Source organism: Struthio camelus, chromosome 27, assembly GCF_040807025.1.
Source record: "Struthio camelus isolate bStrCam1 chromosome 27, bStrCam1.hap1, whole genome shotgun sequence".
Lineage (NCBI taxonomy): Eukaryota > Metazoa > Chordata > Aves > Struthioniformes > Struthionidae > Struthio > Struthio camelus.
The window spans coordinates 5,974,392-5,998,814 of NC_090968.1; the positions used below are offsets into that span (position 1 = coordinate 5,974,392).

The 24,423-nt window shown below is 49.6% G+C and overlaps 3 protein-coding genes and 1 long non-coding RNA gene across 5 annotated transcripts; 2 read left to right on the forward strand and 2 right to left on the reverse strand.

Annotated features, from left to right (window-relative positions):
- The first annotated feature begins 3,752 nt into the window (after positions 1-3,752).
- Positions 3,753-12,778, forward strand: SLC18A1 (solute carrier family 18 member A1). Its single transcript, XM_009677694.2, has 15 exons — positions 3,753-3,876; positions 4,155-4,521; positions 5,378-5,436; positions 5,924-6,007; positions 6,331-6,423; positions 6,796-6,885; positions 7,867-7,910; positions 8,128-8,188; positions 8,336-8,431; positions 10,309-10,387; positions 10,497-10,548; positions 11,104-11,167; positions 11,272-11,391; positions 11,618-11,751; positions 12,059-12,778. The coding sequence occupies exons 1-15, from the start codon at positions 3,753-3,755 to the stop codon at positions 12,170-12,172; spliced, it is 1,581 nt and encodes a 526-aa protein (XP_009675989.2). The 3' UTR covers positions 12,173-12,778.
- LOC104145906 (uncharacterized) lies at positions 3,814-14,785 on the reverse strand. 2 transcript variants are annotated; one of them, XR_011136499.1, is made up of 5 exons: positions 13,875-14,780; positions 12,598-12,749; positions 11,567-11,734; positions 10,446-10,621; positions 3,814-3,948 (listed from the first exon to the last, which is right to left on the reverse strand). It is a non-coding gene; the product is annotated as an uncharacterized lncRNA (long non-coding RNA). The 2 variants fall into 2 exon arrangements; XR_011136498.1 differs by lacking the exon at positions 11,567-11,734 and having other exon boundaries at positions 13,875-14,785.
- On the forward strand, positions 13,909-19,786 carry MAK16 (MAK16 homolog). The gene is made up of 11 exons (XM_068920901.1): positions 13,909-13,967; positions 14,677-14,901; positions 15,863-15,912; positions 16,273-16,382; positions 16,590-16,654; positions 16,808-16,959; positions 17,372-17,426; positions 17,509-17,583; positions 17,943-18,053; positions 18,791-18,847; positions 19,144-19,786. Exons 2-11 carry the CDS (start codon positions 14,887-14,889, stop codon positions 19,351-19,353), a joined length of 900 nt encoding a protein of 299 aa, XP_068777002.1. The 5' UTR covers positions 13,909-13,967; positions 14,677-14,886; the 3' UTR covers positions 19,354-19,786.
- On the reverse strand, positions 19,749-24,353 carry TTI2 (TELO2 interacting protein 2). Its single transcript, XM_009677702.2, has 7 exons — positions 23,617-24,353; positions 22,795-22,981; positions 21,774-21,866; positions 21,185-21,369; positions 20,930-21,073; positions 20,173-20,335; positions 19,749-19,892 (listed from the first exon to the last, which is right to left on the reverse strand). Exons 1-7 carry the CDS (start codon positions 24,351-24,353, stop codon positions 19,812-19,814), a joined length of 1,590 nt encoding a protein of 529 aa, XP_009675997.2. The 3' UTR covers positions 19,749-19,811.
- Between the last annotated feature and the right edge of the window lie 70 nt (positions 24,354-24,423).

Below are 24,423 nucleotides of genomic sequence, written 5' to 3' on the forward strand. Positions count from 1 at the left end.
GGGCCTACAAGAGAAAGAAAACCCTTTGCCCCCACACAGCGCTCTTCACTTAAAGGGGAATCTGCCTGAAGTATTTTCTACACAGAGCCCATGGTATAGCTGAGCAATTCTGAGCTCACTCAGTAGATGGTAGTGGCGCACTACTCATCCTCTATCTACTCTGCAGATATTTAGAAAGTAATCTCTAGGCCTAGACATTCAATTCTCAGCTCACAAAACATATTTAAAGGCTTCTACTTCTGCTCTAATGCACAACCAGGGAATTCCTTGGTAGGATGCACTCATCTCACGTTATTGACAAAAGTTTTTGGCTATGTAGAAGTCAGATAAATGGCCTCAATGGCAGATTTACGTGTCAACAGAGAAAAGGTGAATATGTTTAGGATTTATTTTCTTTCACTGCACTAAATCTGTGTATCTTGAATGAATGATGGTCTCAAGTTAGGTTTAAAAAAGAAATCACAGGGCTTCATGTCAAAACTTTAAGAAAACAGAAGCAATGGAATAAAAGAGATCCCATTTTAAACAACATTTGCAGTACCTCACTCGTGCATGGATATAATTTTCCATCCAGCTTTGCTTATGAGAAATCAGCCTTATTAGTCTGAGAAATATCTCCTTCTCCCTGGAGATAAAGCAGACAGCACGACAGCCTAGGGAAAGGCTGCGTACGAAGCAGCCCACTGCCAGCACCCTTTGGCGGGCAGGAAGCAAGGGCAGAGCTTCGTATGTGGAGGGACCGTAGCCTTTCAGTTCTATTGCTATCCAGGGAAGAGGTGAGATTCACCCATATCGCTCAGAGATCATGGCCTAGATCAGTGGATCCTGACCTTCAAAATTACATCCATCCACTGTGAACCCTTATCATCACACTTTTAATTTTGGAAATCCTAAAAAAAACTGATCTGCATTGCGAATTAGGTAAAGGCAGTTTGCCAGAGCCTTGTGGACAAGCCCACAGTTTGAGAATCTGTGACATAAGTATTTCTGTATTCCTTTTGAGGAAGAGCTGTGCACAGTTTTTTTTCTTCTAGTGCTAGACACACTCAGCATGTAAAGGGAAAACCTAGCAGAGAACGGATCCTTTGGAGTGAGCTCCCTGTACTACATCTCTTGGGAGAAGCAGCTCTCTTGTACTGCCTGTTGCAGGGATTATCTGACAGGCATCTCTTTATTCCCCATTTGTAGGCTTTAAAGGAACATAGATCTCACTGAAAGGCCCAAACACAGACCCTTAGCAAAAATCCATAGAGGCTGCTTTTTCCCCTGTGTGTCCTGAAGAATCCCTCTCCTCCACACCCATGATGAGTCCCTCCCTACTCCATCTGCAGACGCAGCCTCCCTCACCACGCACATGGTGCAGGCATGGTTTACATCCCCAGACACGCACGCACTCAGCCCACACATGGGCGCCCACTCCCAACACGCACCTGCTCAGCCCAGTCAACGTACGTATACCGTCCGTAGTGATGCACAGAAAGAGGGAGGGGGGAGAGCAACTGATGAAATATCCCTCTTTCTTAAAACTGTGTTCCCTGAATGAGGGATGATGGTTAACCCCAAATCCCCAGGGTGCTGCATGCCTTGCCAGTGTCATCTGCTTGTTTTTCCTTCAGGATGTGTAACATGAAGTCAAATTTGAACAAGGACAGCTGTATCAAAGACAAGCAGCTTTCAGCAGCAATAGAGCAAGTCCACCTCAGATCCTGTCTTTCCATTGAGTTGCACATCCCTACATGAAGAGTTAGATTTAGTTAGAGTTAGATTCACTGCCAGTGAGCAGTCCAGGTTACAGGGCCATTATAGAGAGGGGGCTGGAAACCAACAGCTAATGCTGTTTGTTGTCTGCTGTAAACACCAGGCTGAGAATTACCGGTCATCTCTGAAAGGTGCTGGAATAGCCACCAGATGAGACTGGTCATCAGCCACTGGAAAGTAGTCCAAGGTCTACACTATTAGATATTTTAAAGATCCTTTTCCCATGACCATTTAACTAGGCTAGCCATCCCTCCTAATGGATGAATTCATAAACTATTATTCATACATCGATTCATAAACTACCAGCCTTTGTGGTAGAGCAGACCTGCACACCATGGGAGAGAGGACTGAAGGCCCAGAGCGGCGTTCAGCATACTGAGACCCAGGCAAGAGTTAAGGTGCTTGGAGGGAGATAAGCATTGATAAAAGCCTGGAGAGCGGGTGCCTCATTCTGCAGATAAACACTGCATCCTCTCTCCTCCCCGCCCCGCTCTGCCCACCCCACCGTCCTGCCTCTGACGCAGAGGGAGCTGCAGGGCTGAAAGAAACTTGTTTGAGGTTCCAATTAAATCTCCATGGAAGAGGGACATTCATATCCTCTTCTGATAAAAGGTAACAATAAATCCTCCAGGAGCAGCGGTTTCAGACCACACTGCCACTACCACTCGCAGCAGCAGCCAGCTCCTCACCCCAAGATGCGCTCCAGGGTAAGAGTTCATTTTGCTCTGCTCTGTGCAATAGGTTTGCATTGAGATGGGGGACAGCGTGGCTTGAGATTTAAACACTGCATTAATCTACTTCACTCTCCTCATTTTACATGCTACTTTCTCTTTTTTCTCTCTCTCTGTGAATATATATACATATATCTTTAACATATCCTCTCGCATCAGTTACCTTATTTGGAATGTCTTTGCTGGGACTCGGTGGTACAGTGGGAAGCTGCCCCTGTTTCCCAGCTCAGTGACTTCTGTGGCACTCATGTTCGATGATAGAGGGTTTGGGGGGAGGGGGGGTTGCTCTTTTTTAATGAATATCACTGCCTGGGATTTCAGAAAACAACAGGAGTGTAGGAAAGAGTGACAGTTCGGGCTCAGTTCCTTTCTTCTTGACACTTAGCCTCTGAAATACCTATGAGCTTTTAGCATGTAAAGGGCTAATTTAACATACTTGTGGCTGATATTTTCAGTGTGACTGAGCAAGCAACCTTTCTCAGCCCCTCTTAAGCCCTGATCTCAATCACATATGTTAGGTTTTTAAGTCCTGTATCTGGCCATGACATTTCAATTAGATCAAATGAAAAGACATGTAAGGTAAATGAATTTCCTTTGAGACCTAATTTAATCTCCAAAGAACAAACATGGAATATCAGATCTAGAGATTACTATAGATAAGCTACTGGCTTGATTTGTGCTTTGAGTCCTTGAAAGAAGACTTAAACGAAGCCTTGAAGCAGGGACAAGATGTCTCAGGAGATTGGAAATGGGTTATAGAGTACTCCATCTCCTGACTACCGTTTTAAATGCAGGGTGGACAAAACTACTCTCTTTGGCAGCAAAGCTGGTGGTTCCAGCTCCCAGGGAATAGCACTCTTCTCTTACAGGACATAGACACTAACCGATCTCAGGAGTCACTTTCCCAAGGCAGAAGCCATTGGCTGTAGGAGGTCATAACCCAGAAAAAGACTCCTGGGACCTTGCGATGAGCTTCCTGGCTTTCCCTGCTCTGTTACCCTGACAAAAGAGCCTCTGAAATAAGACACAGTTCTTAGAGATACAAGTTCATTAGAGATACAAGCTGATTAGAGATACAGACAACAGTCTATGAAGTGAATGGAAAGATTTCCTTTACCTTCACCGCCTGAGATGAAGCTGTATGTATCCACTGGACATTTTTGCAGTGTTCTTTAAAGGTTCTAGGAGATCATCAACCTTAAGCGAAAGGAGGGACAGACGAGGAGCCACGAGGACTGAAACTGCCCACCTGGCTTTCCAGCAATGCCCCAGCCCACAGAGCACGTCCCCTGGCGCTGGCTGAAGGAGGGCAGGGAGTCTCGGACGCTGGTGCTGGTGGTGGTATTCGTCGCGCTGCTGCTGGATAACATGCTGCTCACTGTTGTGGGTACGTTGTGTGTTTTCTGCTGTGTTGTACGTGCTGCCTGTCAGGAATGTGGCTTCACAAGACTGTAGGTACCTGCAATCAGGGGAATGACTTCAGCTGGTCTCCAGCCCAGCCGAAAGAGCCCCAGCAGCCCTCCCCATGAGAGCCATGGGGAGGGCTGGCAGCAGCGAGTTTCCAGGACGCCTACATCTAGCCAGTACTGATCAGTTCAGTTGTACATCAAACCAGAAAACTGACAAAAATCACTAACTAATCCCTCTCCTGGATTTTTTTTCCAGTACCTATTGTCCCCACCTTCCTTTATACAACTGAATACGAAGGTGCTAACAGCTCTGCTGCCCCAGACCAGATGGAGTCTGCTCCTTTGGCCTACAAGGCTCCTCCTTTCTCCTCCATGTTCTCCTATTTTGACAACACCACAGTGACTGTCTTGGACTACTCTGCCGACAGCACCACGGAGCAGGCGAACATGACTGAAAGCAGCAGCTTGCCTCAGCTCCCTGACACCAGTCCACCACCAGAAAGCAGCTGCCTGGAGGGCGAGGAGTTCCTCACCAACGAAAATGTCCGTGTGGGGCTGCTGTTTGCCTCCAAGGCTCTCATACAGCTCATGGTCAATCCATTTGTGGGTCCCCTGACCAACAGGTATATCAGAGAGTCGCTTAGCATGCCTAGTATCGTAACAGGTCTTAGCCTTTCAAGGACACTAGCCAAATGCTTCCTGCTAATGCAAGCACTCTTAGCTGAGCAGTAACGGTCTGTGCTACACATACGAAGCCACTGCAATCACACAAGTATAGGAAGCGGTGAGTAGAATAGCAAGGGGGAGAATATATGCATCAAAAAGCTATGAATTTTACCTTTCTAAAAAATCTATGAATGATTTGCAGGTTTGCATTAAAAAATAAGCCTCATTAATGATCTTTTCAGGTGTGGACTGATGCTATTTAATACCATTAACTGTCAAATAAACAAATAAATATTTGCAAGCAAACGACATTTCCACCCTGCTCTGAATACAGTATCTATACAGTAGCTATTGTTCAGATTTTCTGTCCCCGAGCTTTTCTTTGCCTTTGCCTCTAAGAGACATGTGTGAGGCGGAGCTAGGCTTGGTTCTACTTGGTCTGGCAGGGCAGATGAGATGGCAAAGCAGAGCTGTGTCTCTGCGTGTGTTTGACAATATTGCACTGGAGGCTTCCAACACTCACAGGTACATCCACACTGTAGTCACTCACGTTTCCATGTACAACTATAACTTAAGTGCACGGCATGCATATGCAAGCCATACTCACAAAAAGATACCGACTGACACAAACACCCCATGAACATACTTAAATGCACACAGGCACACGTGTACTAAATATATTTCCCCATATACACATTCAGGACATGCTTACAGGCCTGCAGAGGCAGCTGTGTTAAGGCTGAGTAGCAAGATCCAGATCTTAACCTGATCTGAGGAATTTTCTTTGAGATCTTGCCTTTTTTCCCTTTCTAGGATAGGATACCACATCCCCATGTTCATTGGATTCGTCATCATGTTTCTCTCCACAGTCAGTGAGTATTTCCCTTTGGTCTGCCTTTCATATCACAGCAGCATGCAGGCCAGGGACCCAGGCACTAACCTGAGGTAAGAGCAGCCCAGGACAAAATATACCCGGTCTATGGCTGCCCCACTGTCCTCCTGTGTAAGATGAGTAAAGAGTGAGAGCAGGACAACTGATCTCAGAAACAGGTAACAGGAAAGGCTAAGCGGCATCCAGTATCATACCACGTCCGAGCCAGGTGTAGGCTGAGGCCACTGCTCACCCTTTGGACCTCTCGGCGAGCCTGGGCTCTGTGGCCGTTATTTAAAGGCTCTAAGAAGGAAAGCCTTCTCTCTTTGAGGCTGATAACTTCCTTTCACATAGGGGAAGGGAAGATGGCAGCCCCCAGTCAGCTTCTAGGTTTGTCAACGTCAAGGGAGGTTTAGGGTCAATGAGGGTTTAACTCAAACCTGAACCACGTGCAATTCTGCCTGATGCTGTGTTTCTCTTCTTCTTAGTGTTTGCTTTCTCAGGCACCTATACCTTGCTGTTCATTTCTCGAGCACTCCAAGGCATTGGCTCATCGTTTTCATCAGTCGCAGGTAAATGTTTTAGCTCATTGCATGATGATACACTCAGTTTCGACTTCTGCCCTAGACCTTAGTGTCCTTTTCAGCTCTCCTTGTCCGGCTTCAACTGCTGTTTCACAAACGATCAGCAGCTCGGACGTGCCAGGAGACTGCCATGGCTTCGAATTCCTCCTCCTCGCTGCACCTGCCTGGCTCGTGCAGACAGAGCACGCTGAACGCAGCCTACCTGACAAGCAGAGAAATCCACAAGAAATGCCTGGGTTGGTTTCAGACAGGTGCCCAACAGCACGCCACAAGCCAGACTCACGTAGCTTCTGCTTTCTCTCTGCTCCCAGGCTTGGGCATGCTGGCCAGCGTGTATACGGATGACTCTGAGAGAGGCAACGCAATGGGGATCGCCCTAGGAGGCCTGGCCTTAGGTGTGCTGAGTAAGTAAACCTTGTTCCCAACAGGGTTTACACCAATGGCATCTCTGATTCCTTGCTGGCCATCACTTCCTGCTTTCAGTAAGCTTGGCTGTGCCCCTTCCCCAGCTTGCAGCTCCAAAGGCATCGCTGGCCCTTCCACCTACCTTTCTCATTCCCATCCTCTGCTCACTCTCCACAGCCACAGCCTACTGGTTCTGACACCTTCTCCTGGGACTATCACTCAACAGGCAGCTGCTTTAATATGACTCATCATTACATGCAAGCAGGGGGATTCAGAAAAAAACATGATGCCAGGATCCTAGTGCCTGCTGCCTGGATGTTCGTGGCAGGAATCCAGCACTGCTGCTGTGTGACAAAGCCTTTCCCTTGCAGTTGGGGCCCCCTTTGGAAGCGTGATGTACGAGTTTGTTGGGAAATCGTCTCCCTTCCTGATCCTGGCATTCTTAGCCCTGCTGGATGGAGGTGAGAAGCCAAATGGTCTAATCCAACCGCAAAAAAATGCTCATGAAAAGATTTAAATATGTCTCTCTGAGGAACAAGCTCTCAGCACTTGTGTGAAAGAAGAGGCAGATTAATATGAAACAGGTGATATCATCAGTATCAATTATTCTGTTACTGCTAAATTATATATTTTCTATCACCAGATGCCTGACACAGTAACATACTAAGAATCAGTCCCTCATTACTTAATAAACTACTTGATTGCTTTATTAAGGTTGAATAACTTGTTCAGTAAAGCTCTTTCAACTGAATAGTCTTTGAAAAGGCAGATTAGTACTTTCTGCAGTCTCTTCACCATAGCCACATATGAATTAGTCTTTGCCAGCGTAAATGGGGGTTCTTGTTCATTCCCAGATAGCTGTATTATAAATGCAGATCATGATAGCTTTCAGAGTGTAATGGCAAAGTTACAGACAGTGGAAATGTGCATTTTTAGAGGGAATTATTAAGCTAATTTAATTATAGTCACAGTTACCATCTTTGCCTAGACGTAAAGTAAGACATCTTTAATGAAGCATGTAAGAGCCTTTGGAAAATGAAACATAGATCCCCTACATTTGGAACATTTTTTTTTAATCTTATTCTTTTCCACGTCTAATTTCTGTCATGCTCTAGTTGTGGCTCCCTAGCAGGCAACCAGCAGCCTGACAGAGAGCATTTGCATCTTTGCCTGCTTCATGCCTTGATAAAGCAGCTCAAACACAATCGCTGGCTCCTGCTTCCACTTAAGTCAATGGGAATTTTGCTGCCAACTTCAGTGGAAGCAGACCTGGGACCTAACTCTCTCCTTGCCCGTTTGAATGATGTCCCACTGGCACATTCACTGCGTCCCTGGGGTCTCTGTCAATGAAAGGCGTCCTACTGAAGGAAAAGCCAGAGGAAAATGTGGATTGAAGTGATGCCATCTCAAGAAGTAAGTAAACAACACTGTTTTTTCTGTAGCTTTACAGCTTTGCATACTGCAGCCCTCTAAGATCTTCCCTGAGGTAAGTACAAATGTGCGCACGCATGTGATCTCGTGCCAGATAGTGAGAACAAAACAGGCCTGGATTCCCCAGAGGGGAAGGCTGCCTGCTTCACACTGAGTATGGATCTGAACGCGCATGAGCGAGCGCGCAGCCTGGCGCAGCACGCTTGGCATTCACACTTTCCTTCTCTGATTGCCTCCGTTGTAAACCACTCCCTCCCTTTCCTGTCACACAGAGCACCAAAGGCACACCAGTATTTACCTTGCTGCGAGACCCCTACATCCTGGTTGCTGCAGGTAAAAGCAGATGTCAGCATGCCACTGTGCTTCTCTTTGGGCACCTGTGTCTGCTGATTAAAGAGACTTACTTGCGGCATCTGCTGTATTTGAAATAGCAGCAGGGGAAGGCTCAAGTAGAGCATTTCTCTTTTTTCTCCCCATCAGGAGCGCTCTGCTTTGCTAACATGGGGGTGGCCATGCTCGAACCCACCTTGCCCATCTGGATGATGCAAACCATGTGCTCCCCAAAATGGCAGCTAGGTAGGTGCCTTGCTTTGCAGTCTTCACTTGTGAATGACTGCTCAATACTGGTTAGCTAGAATAGGTCATGCTTTGGCACTGAGAGAGGGATTAAATGATTTCTTCAGTCCTATTTTCTATCTTTCTAAAAGCCAATAAACATATACTGTCACCTGCACAGACTGAGTGGTCCCAGGCTGTGCATTGCTCCAATTTCAGCTGGAAACATCCTTAGCGGTTGCTATACAATGTGCTTTCTCTCTATTATTGCAGAAATTGTGTAGGATTAGACTCCCCACAACAGCAATAACACTGGAAGAAAGGCTGCTTCATGCAAGGCAAGCCTGTTGAATCCTGCATCCTGCCGGGCAGATAATCATATTGTGCTGGGGTAAAATCATGGCTGGCCAGATGGATTTTGCATAGGCAGCTTTAAGTAAACTAAGGCCATTTAGAGAGTCGCAGGGAGGGCAGGATGGCACATACTAATTACCATCTGCCTAGGAAATGTGATATGGAGATAGCATTGTCTGTGTTTGATACAAAAATAAAACTAATTGTTAAAAAATCCAATTGGCTGAGGAATGATCTGGGGGATGCCCCAGGCTACACTTAGTTCCCAAATTGAATTCCAACCTGGGAGCAGCAGGGCTGAGAAAGCTACTAATCGAGTTATTCTTCAGGCAGGCAGAAGCATCCATCCAGATAAGAGTCCCTGATGCTTCACATGAGCAAGTGACCGAGCAAGGATGGGTGAGGGCAAAGCAGACTCCTAAGCCTTCTGGCAGCAGGGAGAAGGGACAGCTTTCCTGTCGTATAGCTACAATAGTTATAGGCTGAGAAACGCCCTCAAAGCTACCCTGGTCACCACCGAACTCAAAGGGGATCTTTGCTGTGACTTAGCAGGAGGTGAAGTGACAGATGGGGGAACAAGAGGTTAGCAGACATCAAAGAAAATCCCAGATAAACTCACTAGATTTTTGGGTAGCTCAGATTTGGGAACAGTTTGGATTTAGATACAATTCCATCGAAAGTCATCGACCTAAAAAGCAATTATAAACTCTAGGGGCTTCTTTATTTGCATGCTTCAGTTTGCCCACTCCCATAATTCTGGAAGAAACCAAAAGAGCTTGGACTAAACACACAGGATTAACTCTGTTTTATAGCTGTTAAAGAGAGGAAAGAAAATTAATCATAAATTGGTGTGTTTCAATAAGGAAGTTGTCTTAGTGAAATAGAGCTGATCAGCTTTCTTTATAGCCTCTGGGAGAGTATATTAAAAATAAACAACTGGTAAATCAGCAGGCAGTTCAAATATTTAATTTTGACTACATAATGATCCCTAAGCTTTTTATTTAAGCAGTTACGTTCCTCCTCCTTTTGTGAGCTAAAAGATGGAGGCAAAGGGAAAAAGGTGGAAGAGGAAGAAACTGTGCCAGAAGAAAAGAATGAACTTATTAAAGCAGTGGGAACAAAAAGTTCTGGCTTTAGTTTCTGGTTGTCTCACAGATCTTCTGGGTGAATAACTGCATCTCTGTGTGCCTCAGTTTCTCACCTCTGCGATAAGCAAACACACTTCCTTCTATGTCTCCCTCTGTCTTTATATAGGGATGCCACCCCATGTTTGTACAGGACCCAGAGCAACAAGGCAGCTAGAGCAGCTCTGCTGTAACACAGATATGTAGCAATGGTCATAGAGGAAAAAGAGAAGCACCATTGCATTTGAAGGGCACCCACAGCGTGTGCGCTGGACGTTGGTTTGCCTTGTCTGGTTCACATGCCAATATTCTCCAAACGAACCCTCCTAAAGTGGCAGTTAGCGAACGCTTTTGCAAATTCTTGATGATCCCTTGTATTTAAGGATTATACACTCTTTTTTTTTTTCCTCTCTCTCTCAGGGATGGCATTCCTTCCTGCTAGTATATCTTACCTCATTGGCACCAATCTCTTTGGGGTTCTGGCTCACAAAATGGGGCGGTAAGTGGAAAATAGGGATTTCAGAACAGCCTGGTCTTGTGTTTTCAGCGTGACTTACGTTCATGCTGCTGTGAACGTCTTCCCTTTCCTAACTGTGGCCTCATTGCAGGTGGCTCTGCTCTCTCATCGGAATGGTCGTGGTGGGAATTAGTCTCCTTTGCGTAAGTCGTAAGAGAGCTCCGAGATCCTTCTGTCGCAGGATCAGCAGGGGTAACGTGGGTGATGCGGTCCCTTCTGCAGAGACAGGAGAGTAAAGCCCCCAGCATTTACAAACTTCTCTTATGCACAGCAGTTCAGGTCATACAGGATTTTCTTCCATGCAACAATAGCTTAACAAGCGGTGCCTGCTCTGCAGGACCTGAGACAGGATAAGCAGCGGGTATTGCGGATTAGAGTTAACGCATTCAGCCTATAGGAAACGCCCCAGGGTCCCTCTCTGCATCTCTAGCAGTAGTACAGATGCTGAGATACAGTGAAGGCAATGGGTACGAGGCTGCAAAGGAGAAATACGGAAGCTTCTCTCCTTGCACCAAGGCCTCTGATAATCGTGCTGTGAGGTTGAATCGTGGGCTCTGAAACTGGGTTACATGTCTAGCAGTTAGCAGATGTCCAGTGGCACTGTGCATCTGTTTCACAGATCTATATTACACCTCAAAGGACTTTCCACAACTCAGTTCTTCCGGCCTCATTCACATGTTCTCTCTTTCCTCTCAAAGGTACCTCTGGCAAAAAATATTTATGGGCTGATTGCCCCAAATGGTGGGCTTGGCTTTGCCATAGGTAAGGTGTCAGTGCTCAGTCTGGACAGCACAGTTCAAACACAGCTCCCATCACCACCCTTGGGGAAGGCAATGACTGATCAAGTTGTTCTTGCTTTGGGGCAGGAATGGTGGACTCCTCAATGATGCCTGTTATGGGTTACCTGGTGGACCTTCGCCACACCTCTGTCTATGGCAGCGTCTACGCCATAGCTGATGTCGCCTTCTGCATGGGCTTTGCTATCGGTATGGACTAACTCTTACCCATATGACAACCTACACAGCGTAGATCTTCACTCAGTTTATCGTCCCCTCTTCTCTATCCAGTGTTCACAGGAAGCAACTAGCACTGCACTAGCACTAGTCTGCAATCCAGTGATCACAGATTTATTTATAGAGCCTCTCCAAACTGGAAAGGCACCTTTTGCTCTCTTTCTGTCATCTTAGCCATTTTTAATTTTTAAATGTACAGGTCCATCCACAGGAGGTGCAATTGTACGAGCTATCGGGTTTCCTTGGCTGATGGTCATCATTGGAGTTATCAATATTGCTTATGCTCCTCTTTGCTGGCACCTGCGCAGCCCACCTGCTAAAGAGGAGAAGATTGTGAGTCTATCCTTAAAGTATAGGGTCTTGATAATCCAGAGATCATTTGTGGAACTAGAATAAATTTGCCTAGGATTGTGCTTTCCCTTTTGGGCTCTACTCTTCCCTCAACAAAGGGACAGAAAACAGACAATAACAATCAGAAAAGTCTGGAGCTATAGTCCTTCCCCTAACTCGCAGGTTGTATTCCCTGTGCAAAAATTGTTAACTACTTTGGATTTCTCTCAAAGTGGTAATGTTCACATGCACTATTAAAATTAACTACCATTTTTTTCCAAAGCATGATTTTTTTCTCTCCTTTACACAGGCAATTTTAAGCCAGGAATGCCCCATGCAAACCAAAAGCTACACCACACAGAAATCACTGAGAGATTTCCCTCTCACAGATGACAGTGATGTGGAGACAGAAAACGCGGAATAGCAAGTACCAGGATGCGCGCCCTGTTTTGAAGCTATATTATGTTTACAGAGCCATGGACATATTAGCCTCAAGAATAACAACCCAGCTTCTCCCAAAACTTGTGGACACAGGGTGGACATAGGAATCCTGGCCGTATCATTCATCCGTTCTCTTGGCCACACGATCCACAGGAAAGAATAAAGAACGAGGATTTGAGCGCTCAATATATTCAGCTAAGCCACTCTTTTGCTGTGTGACCTCTAGGCAAGTCACCCAACCTCATCCTGTCTCATCCATAAAAAGGTTACAAAGATGGGAAAATCCTATCATCCTGTCCTACAGAAGAGCATTTGCCTGGGCACAGTCCACCCGTGTTTTAGGGGATGATATCAACATCTCTCCCAGAAAATTTCAGTGACATTTGTTAATGTCTTTAAAGTGCTTACTGCTCTTAGAAGAAAAGCAATGGAGAAGACTAATATAAAATCAGCAGCAGCAGCAGCAGCTCTGGAAGATTTCCTTCTCTGGAATTCTGCTAATCCTCAGCAGGAAATTTGTCTGTAACAACAGGGCATCATCCATCTCTGTCACTGCCAGTCTGCCAATAAAGATATCATTATACTATTAATGTGCTCCATCCTCACCTGAAGTTTGCTTAACAACAACAAAAAAAACCCTCCACCATTATCTTGGTATAGCTTTGTGTGCTGTGCTATTTACAAGCTACTTACGGATCTTTGGGCGCCTCTTCTCTCATTCAATAAATTAATTCATTTCCTTTGAGGAATTCTAAGAAAGTCAGGTAGAAATAAGGCTGAAACCAGTTTTAGACCCTTAGACATAGCCAGTGAAGCCAGTTAGACCACTGGTGATGATAAGTGACTAATAGCAAATTTTAAAAAAATCACTGCGTCTCAGCTGAGACAGGGTAACAGACCGTCCTTGTTATCCCAGTCTACTGCAATGAAAAGTACAATAGATTGGTTTAACTGCCATTTTGCAATTAACTAACCACACATTTAGAAACAGAGCAGCTGCACTACTTACATTAATCATTAAATATAAAAACATTAAAAAGTATGGTAGTGATGTAAAGAGAGAGAGTTAAACAATAGAAGTCACCAAATTAATTATAGAAGTATCAGAGAAACTCCCATGATCCCATTTTTTCCACTGTAACCTCAAACTCAGAACTTCTCCGGTTCCAGCGTTGGCAACACATGAACGTTCGTTTGTTTTGAATGAGGAGCTGTGTAATGCGCAGCCATTTTACTTGCCAGAAAGAATAGTTGATTCTGGAGCCCTAGAAGAACAATGTAGATGCTCTTGCCAGCATGGTAACAGGAGAATAACAATTCATCAAGATTTGGTACCTTATGACTCATGACCAAAGGTCATAAACAGCAAACAGCTATTGTCAGGCAAGCCCACGCTCATTATGGGCCTGCCTCACCTTGCATACACAAGACGCAATTGTATTTCTTAGGCTGACTGGAAATGACTAATGCTAATCCTGTTCTCAAAAACTAGTTATTTTTATCTTCCACCTGTTTCCCTGTTTTGCCAAGATTAAAAAGAAAAACGTGTTTGCTTTCTGTGATGGAAGGAAAAAACTGAACCACTCTATGTGGGGATCTAGTCACTCCTCCACACTGCATCTCCTAGTTAAACATTAACTCTCAGCTTACATGCACGCCTGTGACTGGTTGCTTTGGAAACTCACCCCTTGTGACTAACGTGAAAGCAGACGAGCCTTTGATCCCTGCCCAGTGGGCTCCTTGCCAGCCAGCAGGGCTTCGCTGCTCAGATCAGGAAGGCAAGTCAGATTCCTTCCGCCAGCATGGGCGGTCAAGTCTCTGTAATTAATAAATTAGTGGCAGCGCCAGTGATATGGATGGAGTTTCCCTGCTCTGAGAGGAGAGTTAGGTCACAATCTTTGAACCAAACGAACCAAAGCTTTTAACGACGCTGCTGAAAGCACTGATCTGTCTAATTCTTGACTGCATTAACAGCGTTATAAACCGGTATCAGGGGCTTCAGGAGGTGGCGGGAGACAGCGGGGTGTCTCAGCAGCTCCCGGAGGAAAGGCTCCCCCTTGGGACCAGGCTTCGCAGACGGCCGTTTCCCTCATTTCAGTTTTGCCCTGAGCAGACAGGCTGCTAAGAATCAGCCGTCCTCTCAGTCCCTGTCACTGCGGCAGCTGCCGTTCCCTATTTCCAGGATCGCTGAGCTGCAGCGGAAGGGCAGCCACAGCCCGCGGCCAGACCCCTCTCCGCTGCGACCCTGGCGCCCCAAGCGAGGAGCAGGCCTCCGCCAGCGTCGCGACGGCCTGCGCTCCGCAGGGCCCGGCTGCGGCCCCCGGGCCCCCTCACAGCGCTCGCCCGGGAACAACGGCGTTGTAGGACACCACCGCGCCCTTTGGGTGGGCCAGGGCCCTGTCACAGAAAAGGCGCGTGGCTCAGATCACCCCTCTGGTGGTTACAGCCGCGCACGGGCCCCTTTCTAAACGTTTTTCTTCCTACAAGCCGGGAAAAGGGCTGGATCCTGCGGGAGAACCTCGCCACCCGAAGGAGAAACCCCAACCCGCCCCCAGCAGCCACGGCCGCCGCCATCTTAGCGCCCGCCCGCCTCCGCGCCCGCTCCGCTCTCGCGAGATCCCACTCTCTCGCGAGAGCCGCCGCCCCGCCCCGCCCCTTCCGGCCATGGCGGCGCGCTGAGGGCGCGGGGCTGCCACCATGCACTCGGACGACGTGAGTGTCCCCCGTTCCCCCCCGCCCCCCACCTTGGCTCGGTCGCGTCCGCCCCGGGCAGGCGGCTGCGCCGCAGCCAATCGGCGCCCGCTCCGCTGTTGAGTCGGTTGCGTCCGGCCGGTGCGTCCCCCCCCCCCCGCCCACCCACGTGGAGGCGGCGGGACGCGTGGCCGCCCCCCCCCCCCCGGGGGCAGATATACTTGGATCGGGGGTAAATATACCCGGGAGGGGGAGGAGTGAGCTTCGACCGGGGGGTAAATATACCCGGGAGGGGGAGCAGTGAGCTTCGACCGGGGGGTAAATATACCCGGGAGGGGGAGGAGTGAGCTTCGACCGGGGGGTAAATATACCCGGGAGGGGGAGCAGTGAGCTTCGACCGGGGGGTAAATATACCCGGGAGGGGGAGGAGTGAGCTTCGACCGGGGGGTAAATATACCCGGGAGGGGGAGGAGTGAGCTTCGACCGGGGGGTAAATATACCCGGGAGGGGGAGCAGTGAGCTTCGACCGGGGGGTAAATATACCCGGGGAGGGGAGAGTGCTTGGACGGGGGGTAAACATATCCGGGGGGGCATATATGCCTGGAGGGAAGGTGAATATAATGGCAGGGGGAGATGCGCAGAGGGGAGACAGATACACCTTTGGGGGGAGAAACGTACCTGGGGGGAGCAAATACACTAGAGGAGGCATATTCCCCCGGGGGGGGGGGGGAAATACGGTTGGACAGAGGCAGATATTCCCCCTGGGAATACCGTAGGGGGTGATGTGCTGTCCGGGGGCCTCCCGCTGTGCTGTCCCTCTCCGTGCCCCAGGCGAGGGGGGGGAGCAGAGACCCCAGGCTGTGTGGGGTCCCCTCTGCTGCTGCCTCGCCTGGCCCTCCGGGGGGAAGGCGCAGCGGGACCGTGGGCCGACGAGGTGCGGGGGGTGCCGCGCGGGCCCTTCACTCTTGGTTCGTCCTCGCAGGTTGTGTGGGACACGCTCGGAAACAAACAGTTCTGCTCCTACAAGATAAAGTGAGTTTTTGCGCGGCCGGGGTGGGCTGAGCCAGGCGCTGCCCCTGGGGCTCGCGGTCCCCGAGCCACGGGTCTGCCCCAGGCTGGCAGAGAGACTGGCCTCAGTGGAGGCTGCTAGAGGAATCGTGGCAGGACTCTGCAGGCAGGGAGAGGAGTCTGGGGGGGGCAAATCTGGTGCCTCCGAGGTCCTGCGTGTTCCCTGTGAATTGCTGTGCTAGGTTTCACTCATCCCTCTGCTGCCGCGACTGATGCGTGACGGTCGCAGGGCTGGACGTGACCATCCTCACACGTGCCGGGCAGCTGGGAGCTGCAGCGCAGTGCTTCGGCCCTGGCAGTTCATCTCACGTCTCTTCTTTTTAGGACAAAGACCCAAAGCTTTTGCCGCAATGAGTATAACCTGACTGGCCTCTGCAACCGTTCCTCCTGCCCCCTGGCAAACAGCCAGTATGCGACCATCAGGGAGGAGAAAGGTGAGAGTCTGGCAGCGCCTGCCGGCAGTTCCCTTGGAGCCAAGCTCCCCTTGGTTTGCGATGAAAAACCTGCTGGGTGAGGAGGGGGCGAATATTGACTGCCGGGAGGGCACGTGCCTCGGTGGCTCTGAACGCTCACCTAGTTTCAGGAATACGCTTAGTGTTTTCTCCTGGGCGTCAGGTGGGCTGATAGTCTTCTTTCTTTAGGTCGGTGCTACCTGTACATGAAGACAATAGAGCGGGCAGCCTTTCCCAGGCGACTTTGGGAGCGGGTGAGTTAATGAGAGCAGACCGTTAACCACGTGTGCTTCAGTATAATGCGTTGATGGGCAGTAGAGGGCGGGCAGCAGTAGGGCTCTCCCCAAATGCAGAAGCATCTATTTTACTGCTGCTCCAGAGCTTGACCCTCTTCCTCTTTCCCCCAGGTCCTGCTGAGCAGGAACTATGAGAAAGCACTGGAAGAAATCGATGAGAATCTCATCTACTGGCCACGGTTCCTCCGGCATAAATGCAAGCAGCGATTTACTAAGATCACACAGTACCTTATCCGCATCCGGAAGCTGACGCTCAAGCGACAGTAAGTGATGCTGCTTTGCTTTTGTCTTTCTGCTTCCTGAGACCTTCAGGAGAAGCACGTAAGCCTGGCAGTTTGGCTTCCCAAGCCACTGCCCATCCACTAAGCCATGGTCACTAGCCACATATACAACCCTTTCCTGCCTCTAGTGCAGCTACAGGTATTTACTCTAGCAGCTTTCCTGGTGGCTGGAAGCTTTGGCAGGCCTGGAAATGAACCCAGTTGAAACCAATTTAACACCGAGGCAATCTGCATATATAGATGCACTTTAAACTAGTTGCAACTACCCTTCTAATGATATAGCTGCTTCCAAAAGGCTGGCTCTTCTCCTGAATTAACATTTTTGCTCCTCTGCTACACAGTAGCTCTCACAAGGCTGAAAGACTCATTAACTAGCCCTCGTTGTTCCTTGTAGGAGGAAGCTTGTTCCTTTAAGCAAAAAGGTTGAAAGGCGAGAGAAGAGAAGAGAGGTAACATGACTCTTCCATATAATTTGTCTGATGGTCCATACGTCTTTAAAACAACTGACCCAGTTCTTCTTTGCTTTATTAGGAGAAAGCCCTGATTGCTGCTCAGCTAGATAACGCCATCGAGAAGGAATTACTGGAGAGACTGAAACAGGATACAGTAAGGATCACTGCCTTCAGAGCACAGCAATAAAACTGCTCCTACTGCCCTGTCCTGCTGGTTTGCTATGGAGGGGCATGTGTGTTGGTGTGAAAGAAGCGCCACCCACGTAGGGGGGGTAGGAGACCATTGCATCCTGCCCTTGCACACCTTCATAACGGGCTGGAGAACTTGCTTCCCCAAAAGTCTGGGCCCCTCACTTTCTACACCAGAGTGTGCATTTCTGAATTAGTGAACGGGCTGGACCACAAGTTCAGCCTAGTTTGATACTGCCTCTGTGCAGGCCATAGGCTTTAGATGATCCTATCACCACCAGCTGTTTTTCTTGTACAACTTAAAATCCACATTTTCCTTTTCAGTACGGAGACATTTACAACTTCCCCATTCATGCTTTTGACAAAGCTCTGCAACAGCAGGATGCAGAGAGCGAGAGTGACTCCGATGTGGAGAAGGAAGAAGAGGAAGACGAGGTAATGTTTTCAGCTAGGAGTACCACAATTAATCCTTCCCTGACCTAGTGCAGCACCCCTTGTGTACCTGTGTGCTGAGACTCAGTGCGAATGTCAAGATGAGAGGAACAGATTAGGGGAGGTGAACTGAGAAAAAGCATTTGTGCGCAAGTGAGCGATCACGTGTCCCTGTCCCCTTCTCTCGTTCGTTGTTAGCTGGTGTGCAGTCGAGCACAAAGATTGCCTTGCTTGCCTGCTCTGTTCCTGAGGGTCACATTGAGAGCTATTAGGAGTGTTTATGTTCAGTAATTCTCTCTTCTGAGCAAGGAGCCAGGTTCTTTCTGCCTCTTCATTTCTCTTGTTAGGTGCAACAAATCTCTTCCTACTGTGACTCCATTATGTGCAGGTCTGCAGCCTACTGCAAACTTTAGTTTCATTGGTTATGTTCCGGGTAGTAACAGGTTTGTAGCCCTCAGAAGAGGGGATGTTAACCATTTGCAGAAGGTGGCTGCCACGTACTGCTTTCATAAGATGGGCTGGTGCTAAGCCTGAACACCAAACATATCTTGATAGCTGCTGGCACGAGTTATTCCTGTGGCTGTCCCCCCCTGCTTTTCACTGTATAGGGGACAACAGACTACGTTCCAGGTCATCCCCTACTGGTGGGCGGTCCAGGGCCTTGACACTTACTCCTTTGTGGGTAGTGACAGTGTATTGTGTTCAGCGTGCACCCACTAGCATCTGACTATTTCTTACAGGACGCAGATAAGAGAGAGTTTGTGGAAGCAGAAGACAGTGACCTCAGTGATTTTGAGGTAAGTAAAGCACCACATATGAACTATAAGTGCTGTGGCAAGATAAGTAACCTCCACGAGGCTGGTGTCTCTGGTGACAGGATAAGAGCCAGTGCAATCAGATTTGTGAAGCGTAATGATACAGTCAGACGGCACTGTATCTGTTACACCCCAACTCTGCTGGCTAGACAGCTGGGAGCCAGGAGTTGTAAAAGTGGAGTTGGATACACAGATAATGTTGCAGAAAGTGGAGGTTAAGTCATACAGCCTGCTTTGACATTACTGCAATCATTAAATCTCTTGTCCTTCTTACTCAGGACATGGATAAGTTGGAGACAAGTAGTGAGGAAGAGCAGGAAGACAAGTCCTTCAGTGAGGAAGAGGAGGAAGAAAGAGAGAAGAAAGTCCCTCACTCCAAATCCAAGGGGAAAACTCCCCTGAAAGGACCGGTCAGGAGAAAACGACCCTACATTGAAATAGAGTATGAAGAAGAAACAGAGCCAGCCACTAAAACAAAAACAACCTGACTCCTTCCTGGACTTGCATTTTGTACTGACTGACAGGACTCCAGATCTGTCACTAAAACTCCTCCGGTTTCCACCCATCTGAGCAGGACCCTCAAAAAATCCCACCCCCTGAGCATTCTAGGTAATAACTTTCTTTCTCCAAGAAGGATTTCTGTCCCACCCCAAGGGACTGCAGTGAGTTTGTGCAGTTCCTGCATTAAGTGCTGTTTAGTGAAGACTACCCACTTTCTTTGCAGCTACACTAGGCTGAGCTCGGACTGCTCCAGGAAAGAACCTGGACTGGGGACACCACTGCTTTGTTCTAAAGCTAGAAACACCTGGATGTGGCAAGGAAAACACAACTGTACCTTGTCTGGGGAGGTATGGGGCTAACAGAGAGGGAAGGACAAAGACAGTAACTTTAAATAAAAAAATAGTTTACTATACAAAAGCAGGGTGAACGTCGGATCAGCCATGCCTCACGTGTTCTCTTGCACTTTCCTGATGCACTCCCGTACACGGCCCTCCTCACAGCTGCTGTACACTCCTTCCAGCAGGATCTGAAACAGGAAAAGCATCGGCTTTCAGTTCCTTGGCATACCCAGGTTTATGATTTTGCCTCCTCCCAGATATCTATTGGAGGAGAATGGCATCAAACATAGTATCTATAAGTGCCTTAACACCTACCAAGTCAAGTGCTAATGTTGGGAGGTGGAACTGTGCTTTGGAAACAGTGTTGGACTGAGGAAGCAGGTGGGCTCGTGTCCCCCCCCCCTTTTTTTTTTTTTAAAAAGGGTAAGACAGCAGAGATTGAGCAGTAGTGCTGGGTCCCAGGCTCACCTTCACTTGCCCCTCAGAGCACCGATCCAGCAGGATGAGGCACTCAGTGGCTCCCTGCAGCAAGGCTGCTTTTACTGGCTCTGGTGTTGAACCTTGGTCAGTGTGTACATCCCAGATCATCTTCAGGAGGGCCTTGAGGAGCACAGGGAGCCTGCATGGCATTCTGCAAAGAAACAGGGCAAGTATTCATTATTCTAGATCTTCTTTGCGAGTCAAGGAAAAGCCCAGCCTTGCCTAGCAGTTCCTAGACAGTCCCCAGGAGAGCTGTTAGTTGCCATTTTGGATGTTAAGGAGGATTGTAGCTCTCCAGTGAGGCTGAAGGAAGCTGCCTCTTTCAGTATGCCCGCCAGAGGGAGGACACAGGCCCTGAACAGAGAGGACACCTAAGGACAGCATATCAAGAAACGCCTGTCAGCATCGAGGCAGCCTAATTCTCAGCACAGGACTTACTTCACAGTTTTGCCACACAGAAAACCTATAAGCATCACTTTGGAGAAAAACTAAATCGAACAGGCAAAAAAAAAAAAAAAAATCAGACCAAAACAAGGACCCAGCTTAGCTTAACTATTGGGCCAAGTGCAAAAGGTTTTTGGCAAAGTTTTTTTAGTAAAGCAGTAGCACTAGTGATTCTTCCCTGTGACAGAGAGACTCTCTCAGGATTTCAGGGGCTTTTCCTCAGAAAACAGTAGCTTTGGCTCTGCAAGGGTTACAGCATTCAGGCTATGCTTTTACAGTATCATTCACCCCAGAAAGGTACCTGGGCCAGGCATGCTCTATGGTGCATTGCAGTGTCTCCAGTATTCCCAGCCGAGCTTCCTCCTCAGGACCATCACAGACCTCTAGATACCCCAGGATAACCCGCTCCAGCCTCTTCAGGTGCCGGGCTATCTGGATGCCAAGTCTGCCAACACAGAGAAGTGCACACTGAGGAAGGCGGTACGTACCAAGAAGGCAGGCCTCAGTCACCAAAGCCAAAAGGGAGTCACTGCAGGGCTGCCGTTGCTGCTCTCACCTCTGCACAAAGGCTGGCAGGGTCCTGGCGTACACCCGCCGCAGCGCAACACGATGCTCTGCCTCCATGTGGGTGAGAACCAGTTGCAAGACCTCATCGCAGGGGGCGGTTGGCCGGGCCTCCTTCTGGTGCCGCTGGGCTCTCTCCAGCACAGGCAGCAAGTCCAGCAAGCACAGCAGTACCGCCTGGTTCAGTACGAGACACAGGGAATGTGTGCAGCCTCTCAGATGTTCCCCCCAAAGCACTGTTAACTTCCAACCTCCCCAACCACACACAGCTGGAGCCACTCACCCAACAGACCTGACTGTCTCTGCTACCTGTTACCCCTGCGGCTGGCCCTCTTCAGTATAGCTGCCACCTGGAAGGGAACAGGCAGCAAGAGGTCTTCCTTCTCCCTTGTGATTTTCCTGAAATCTACCGAGTTATTTTGTCTCTTGGCAACAAGCATCAGCTAGTAATAACCCTAAGTTAGCCCAGGACTTCCTGCAAGGAGACAGAGGGTCTGCCTCCCTGTGTCTTGAGCTGTGCGCCTCATGGGATGGACATGCTATACTGTAAGGCAGATTCAAATTAAGCTCTGCTGTCCTACCTCGATGAGAGGGGCCTCACGCGAATAGAGATGGTTGTAAAGGGCATGGTACACCACTTGAGCTCTGTTGAACTGGCACAGATCAGCAGCCGGCTGCAACATCAGATAGAGCAACAGAACATTATTCCCATGCATCACATTCATCACCTGCTTAACCTAATCAAAGAGAACAGCCCTCACAAACCCAGGTTTTATTTAAAAAAAAAATCACCCTCTCAGATACTGCACATTAGGAGCACTGCTTACTTGTTAAAGGAAAGTGGGAGCAGGCTATAGGAGCTGCCGTTTATTTCCACGGTCTTATCTCCTAATGCTTTGCTCCTCAGATGTATGCTTTTTACAGCATACATCACATTTTCACAGAATATTCACAGAGGCGGAAGAGATATTTATTGCCTCTGAGGTGCACTGGCAGACAAGTGAAGGGCCCAGCAAAAGGCTAAGCATCAGATTATTACTGCTACTAACCCAGTTCCCAGCCACAAGACAGTACATGCCCTCCCTCCTGCCCCCCAGCCTGTCATAAACAAAGACCAGGAAGGTAACCCAGGCAATAAGGCAGAACTGAACACACTTTAAGACTCAACTCAGCAGTTTTATAAATAGTGCTGACCAGCATTCCTTGGTTATGATTCACATGCAGGTGGACAAGGATGTTTTCCAATTGGCATATTAAATGCAGGTTGCGCTCCGCGGTGCATAGGAGCACCCACTTTCCCTCGCCTCACTGATTGCTGGTTTGCAGTTCCACTGCCACGCATTTAATACCCTGCCCTGCAAACCATTCTCAGGTTGAGCTACGAATCAGCTGAGTTCAAAAGATTGTAAGGCAATTCCTCGGTTAGCATAACAGATGCAAGAAATACAAACATGTGAATACAGAGGGACAGTATGAAAGATGCAGCAAAATCATGAGGTTAAAGGCAGAGCCAGGAACAGAAGTTAGGAATGGTAACAGGCCTCCAACCCATCCTTCCTTCACACAACCACCAGCAAGGGTTCTAATTTCTCAGCTCCTTACCACATTGAGAATGATATGATGCAGGCAGCGCACACCCAGGATTTTATTCTCCTCCTGGTAGTCATCTGAGATGAGCAACGACGGCGGGAGAACACTCTCCAGGTAACGGCTGAGCCAGGGCCGGGTGATGTGAAGCAGCGTCCAGGAGAACACGTGCTTCGTGGCAGGGTTGCACTTCCAAGCGTCTCTGGAAACATAAACAAGCTCCGTGAAAACCGGAAGGAATGAATCCTCGTTTCCTATGGATTTGGGCCTCTCTGCTGGCAGCAAACTTTGACTGATTTTTTTTTCCCCCCCTCCATGACTGGAGTATTAGTAAAGTCTATCTCCCATGTTCATCGTCCAGTGTCTTGTAACACATGAAGTCACATAGCTACGTTCCCCCTGCTAGAAGGGCTCCGTCTTTACCCCGTTCTTTTCAGCAAACTCATGTAAATGTAATCATTTCTGAAGGCTCTGCCCCCCATCAGCTACGGCTTAACGGCTTGTCGGAGTCACAACAAAGATGGACTCACAGCTGATGGCATCATCTTTGCTTCCTTAGGAACGCAGCCAATTCTCTGCAGAGCTCCTCGCGGAGCCAGCGGCGAGGCTTCCACTGCCTGCGCAGCATGGACCGCTGCACCCACACACTGTTACTCCAGGAAGCTCCCCGTTTACCTCAGAGATACTTGATGGACCAGGCCAGCTAACGCAAAGCCTCCCACGAGCCAGCGTTACCTCCACGATCCCCACGACCTGCCCCACCTAAAAGCCTTGGTATTGCCTACGTAGAGGCATGCCGCCCTCTCCATCGCCGCCCTCCTTCCCTGTCCTACTCACTTGGTCAGCTCCTGCTTCAGGAGCCCCATCACTGCTGCAAACCTTCCTTCCTCCTCTTCGTCCTGCCCGCGGAGGAATTCAGGCACCGAGCCGCAGCCCGTGGCCCGAAGCAGCCCCGCCAGCAGCTCCTGCGCCACCGACCGCGACCCGGGGGTGGTCCAGGGCCTCTCCGCAGCGTGGCTGGCCGCAAAGACGTAGGCGGGCCCCACCGCGGCGCGCAGGAGCGGCCCCACCGCGGGGCCCCCCCGGGACCGCTGCCCCTCGGCCGCCTGCAGCTCGGCCAGCAGGAGGAGGAAGGCGGCGCCCACGTCCGCCGCCCTCTCGGGCACGTCCCCAGCCTCCGGCTCCCGCTCCCGGGGCTCCCGGGGCGCCGCGTAGCCGCCCAGCGCCGCCGCCAGCGCGGCCAGCGCGGCGGGGCTCAGCCCCCGGCGGAGCCAGCCGCAGTCGGCCGCCTCCAGGCGGGCCCGCAGGCCCCGCACCGCCGCGGCCCGGGCCCCGCCGCTCGCCCCCTCCGACAGCAGCGGCCCGAGCTCCGGCGGGACCGGCTCGGGGCCGGGGCCGGGGCCGGGCTCGGCCCGGTGCCCGCCGGGGCTCGGGGGCCGCGACAGCCTGCCGAGCTCCGGGACCCGCCCGGGGCCCCCGCCGCTAACGGGCACCGCAAACCGCGCCGCGCCCGCGACACTGTCGCGAACACTGCCGTAAAGGCGGCGGGGAGGGGGCGTGGCCGCGCGGCGCATAAATTAGCATGTTTAACAGCGGGCGGCCGCGCCAACGCCGCGGGTCCCGGTGCGGAGCAGAGCGGCGCCG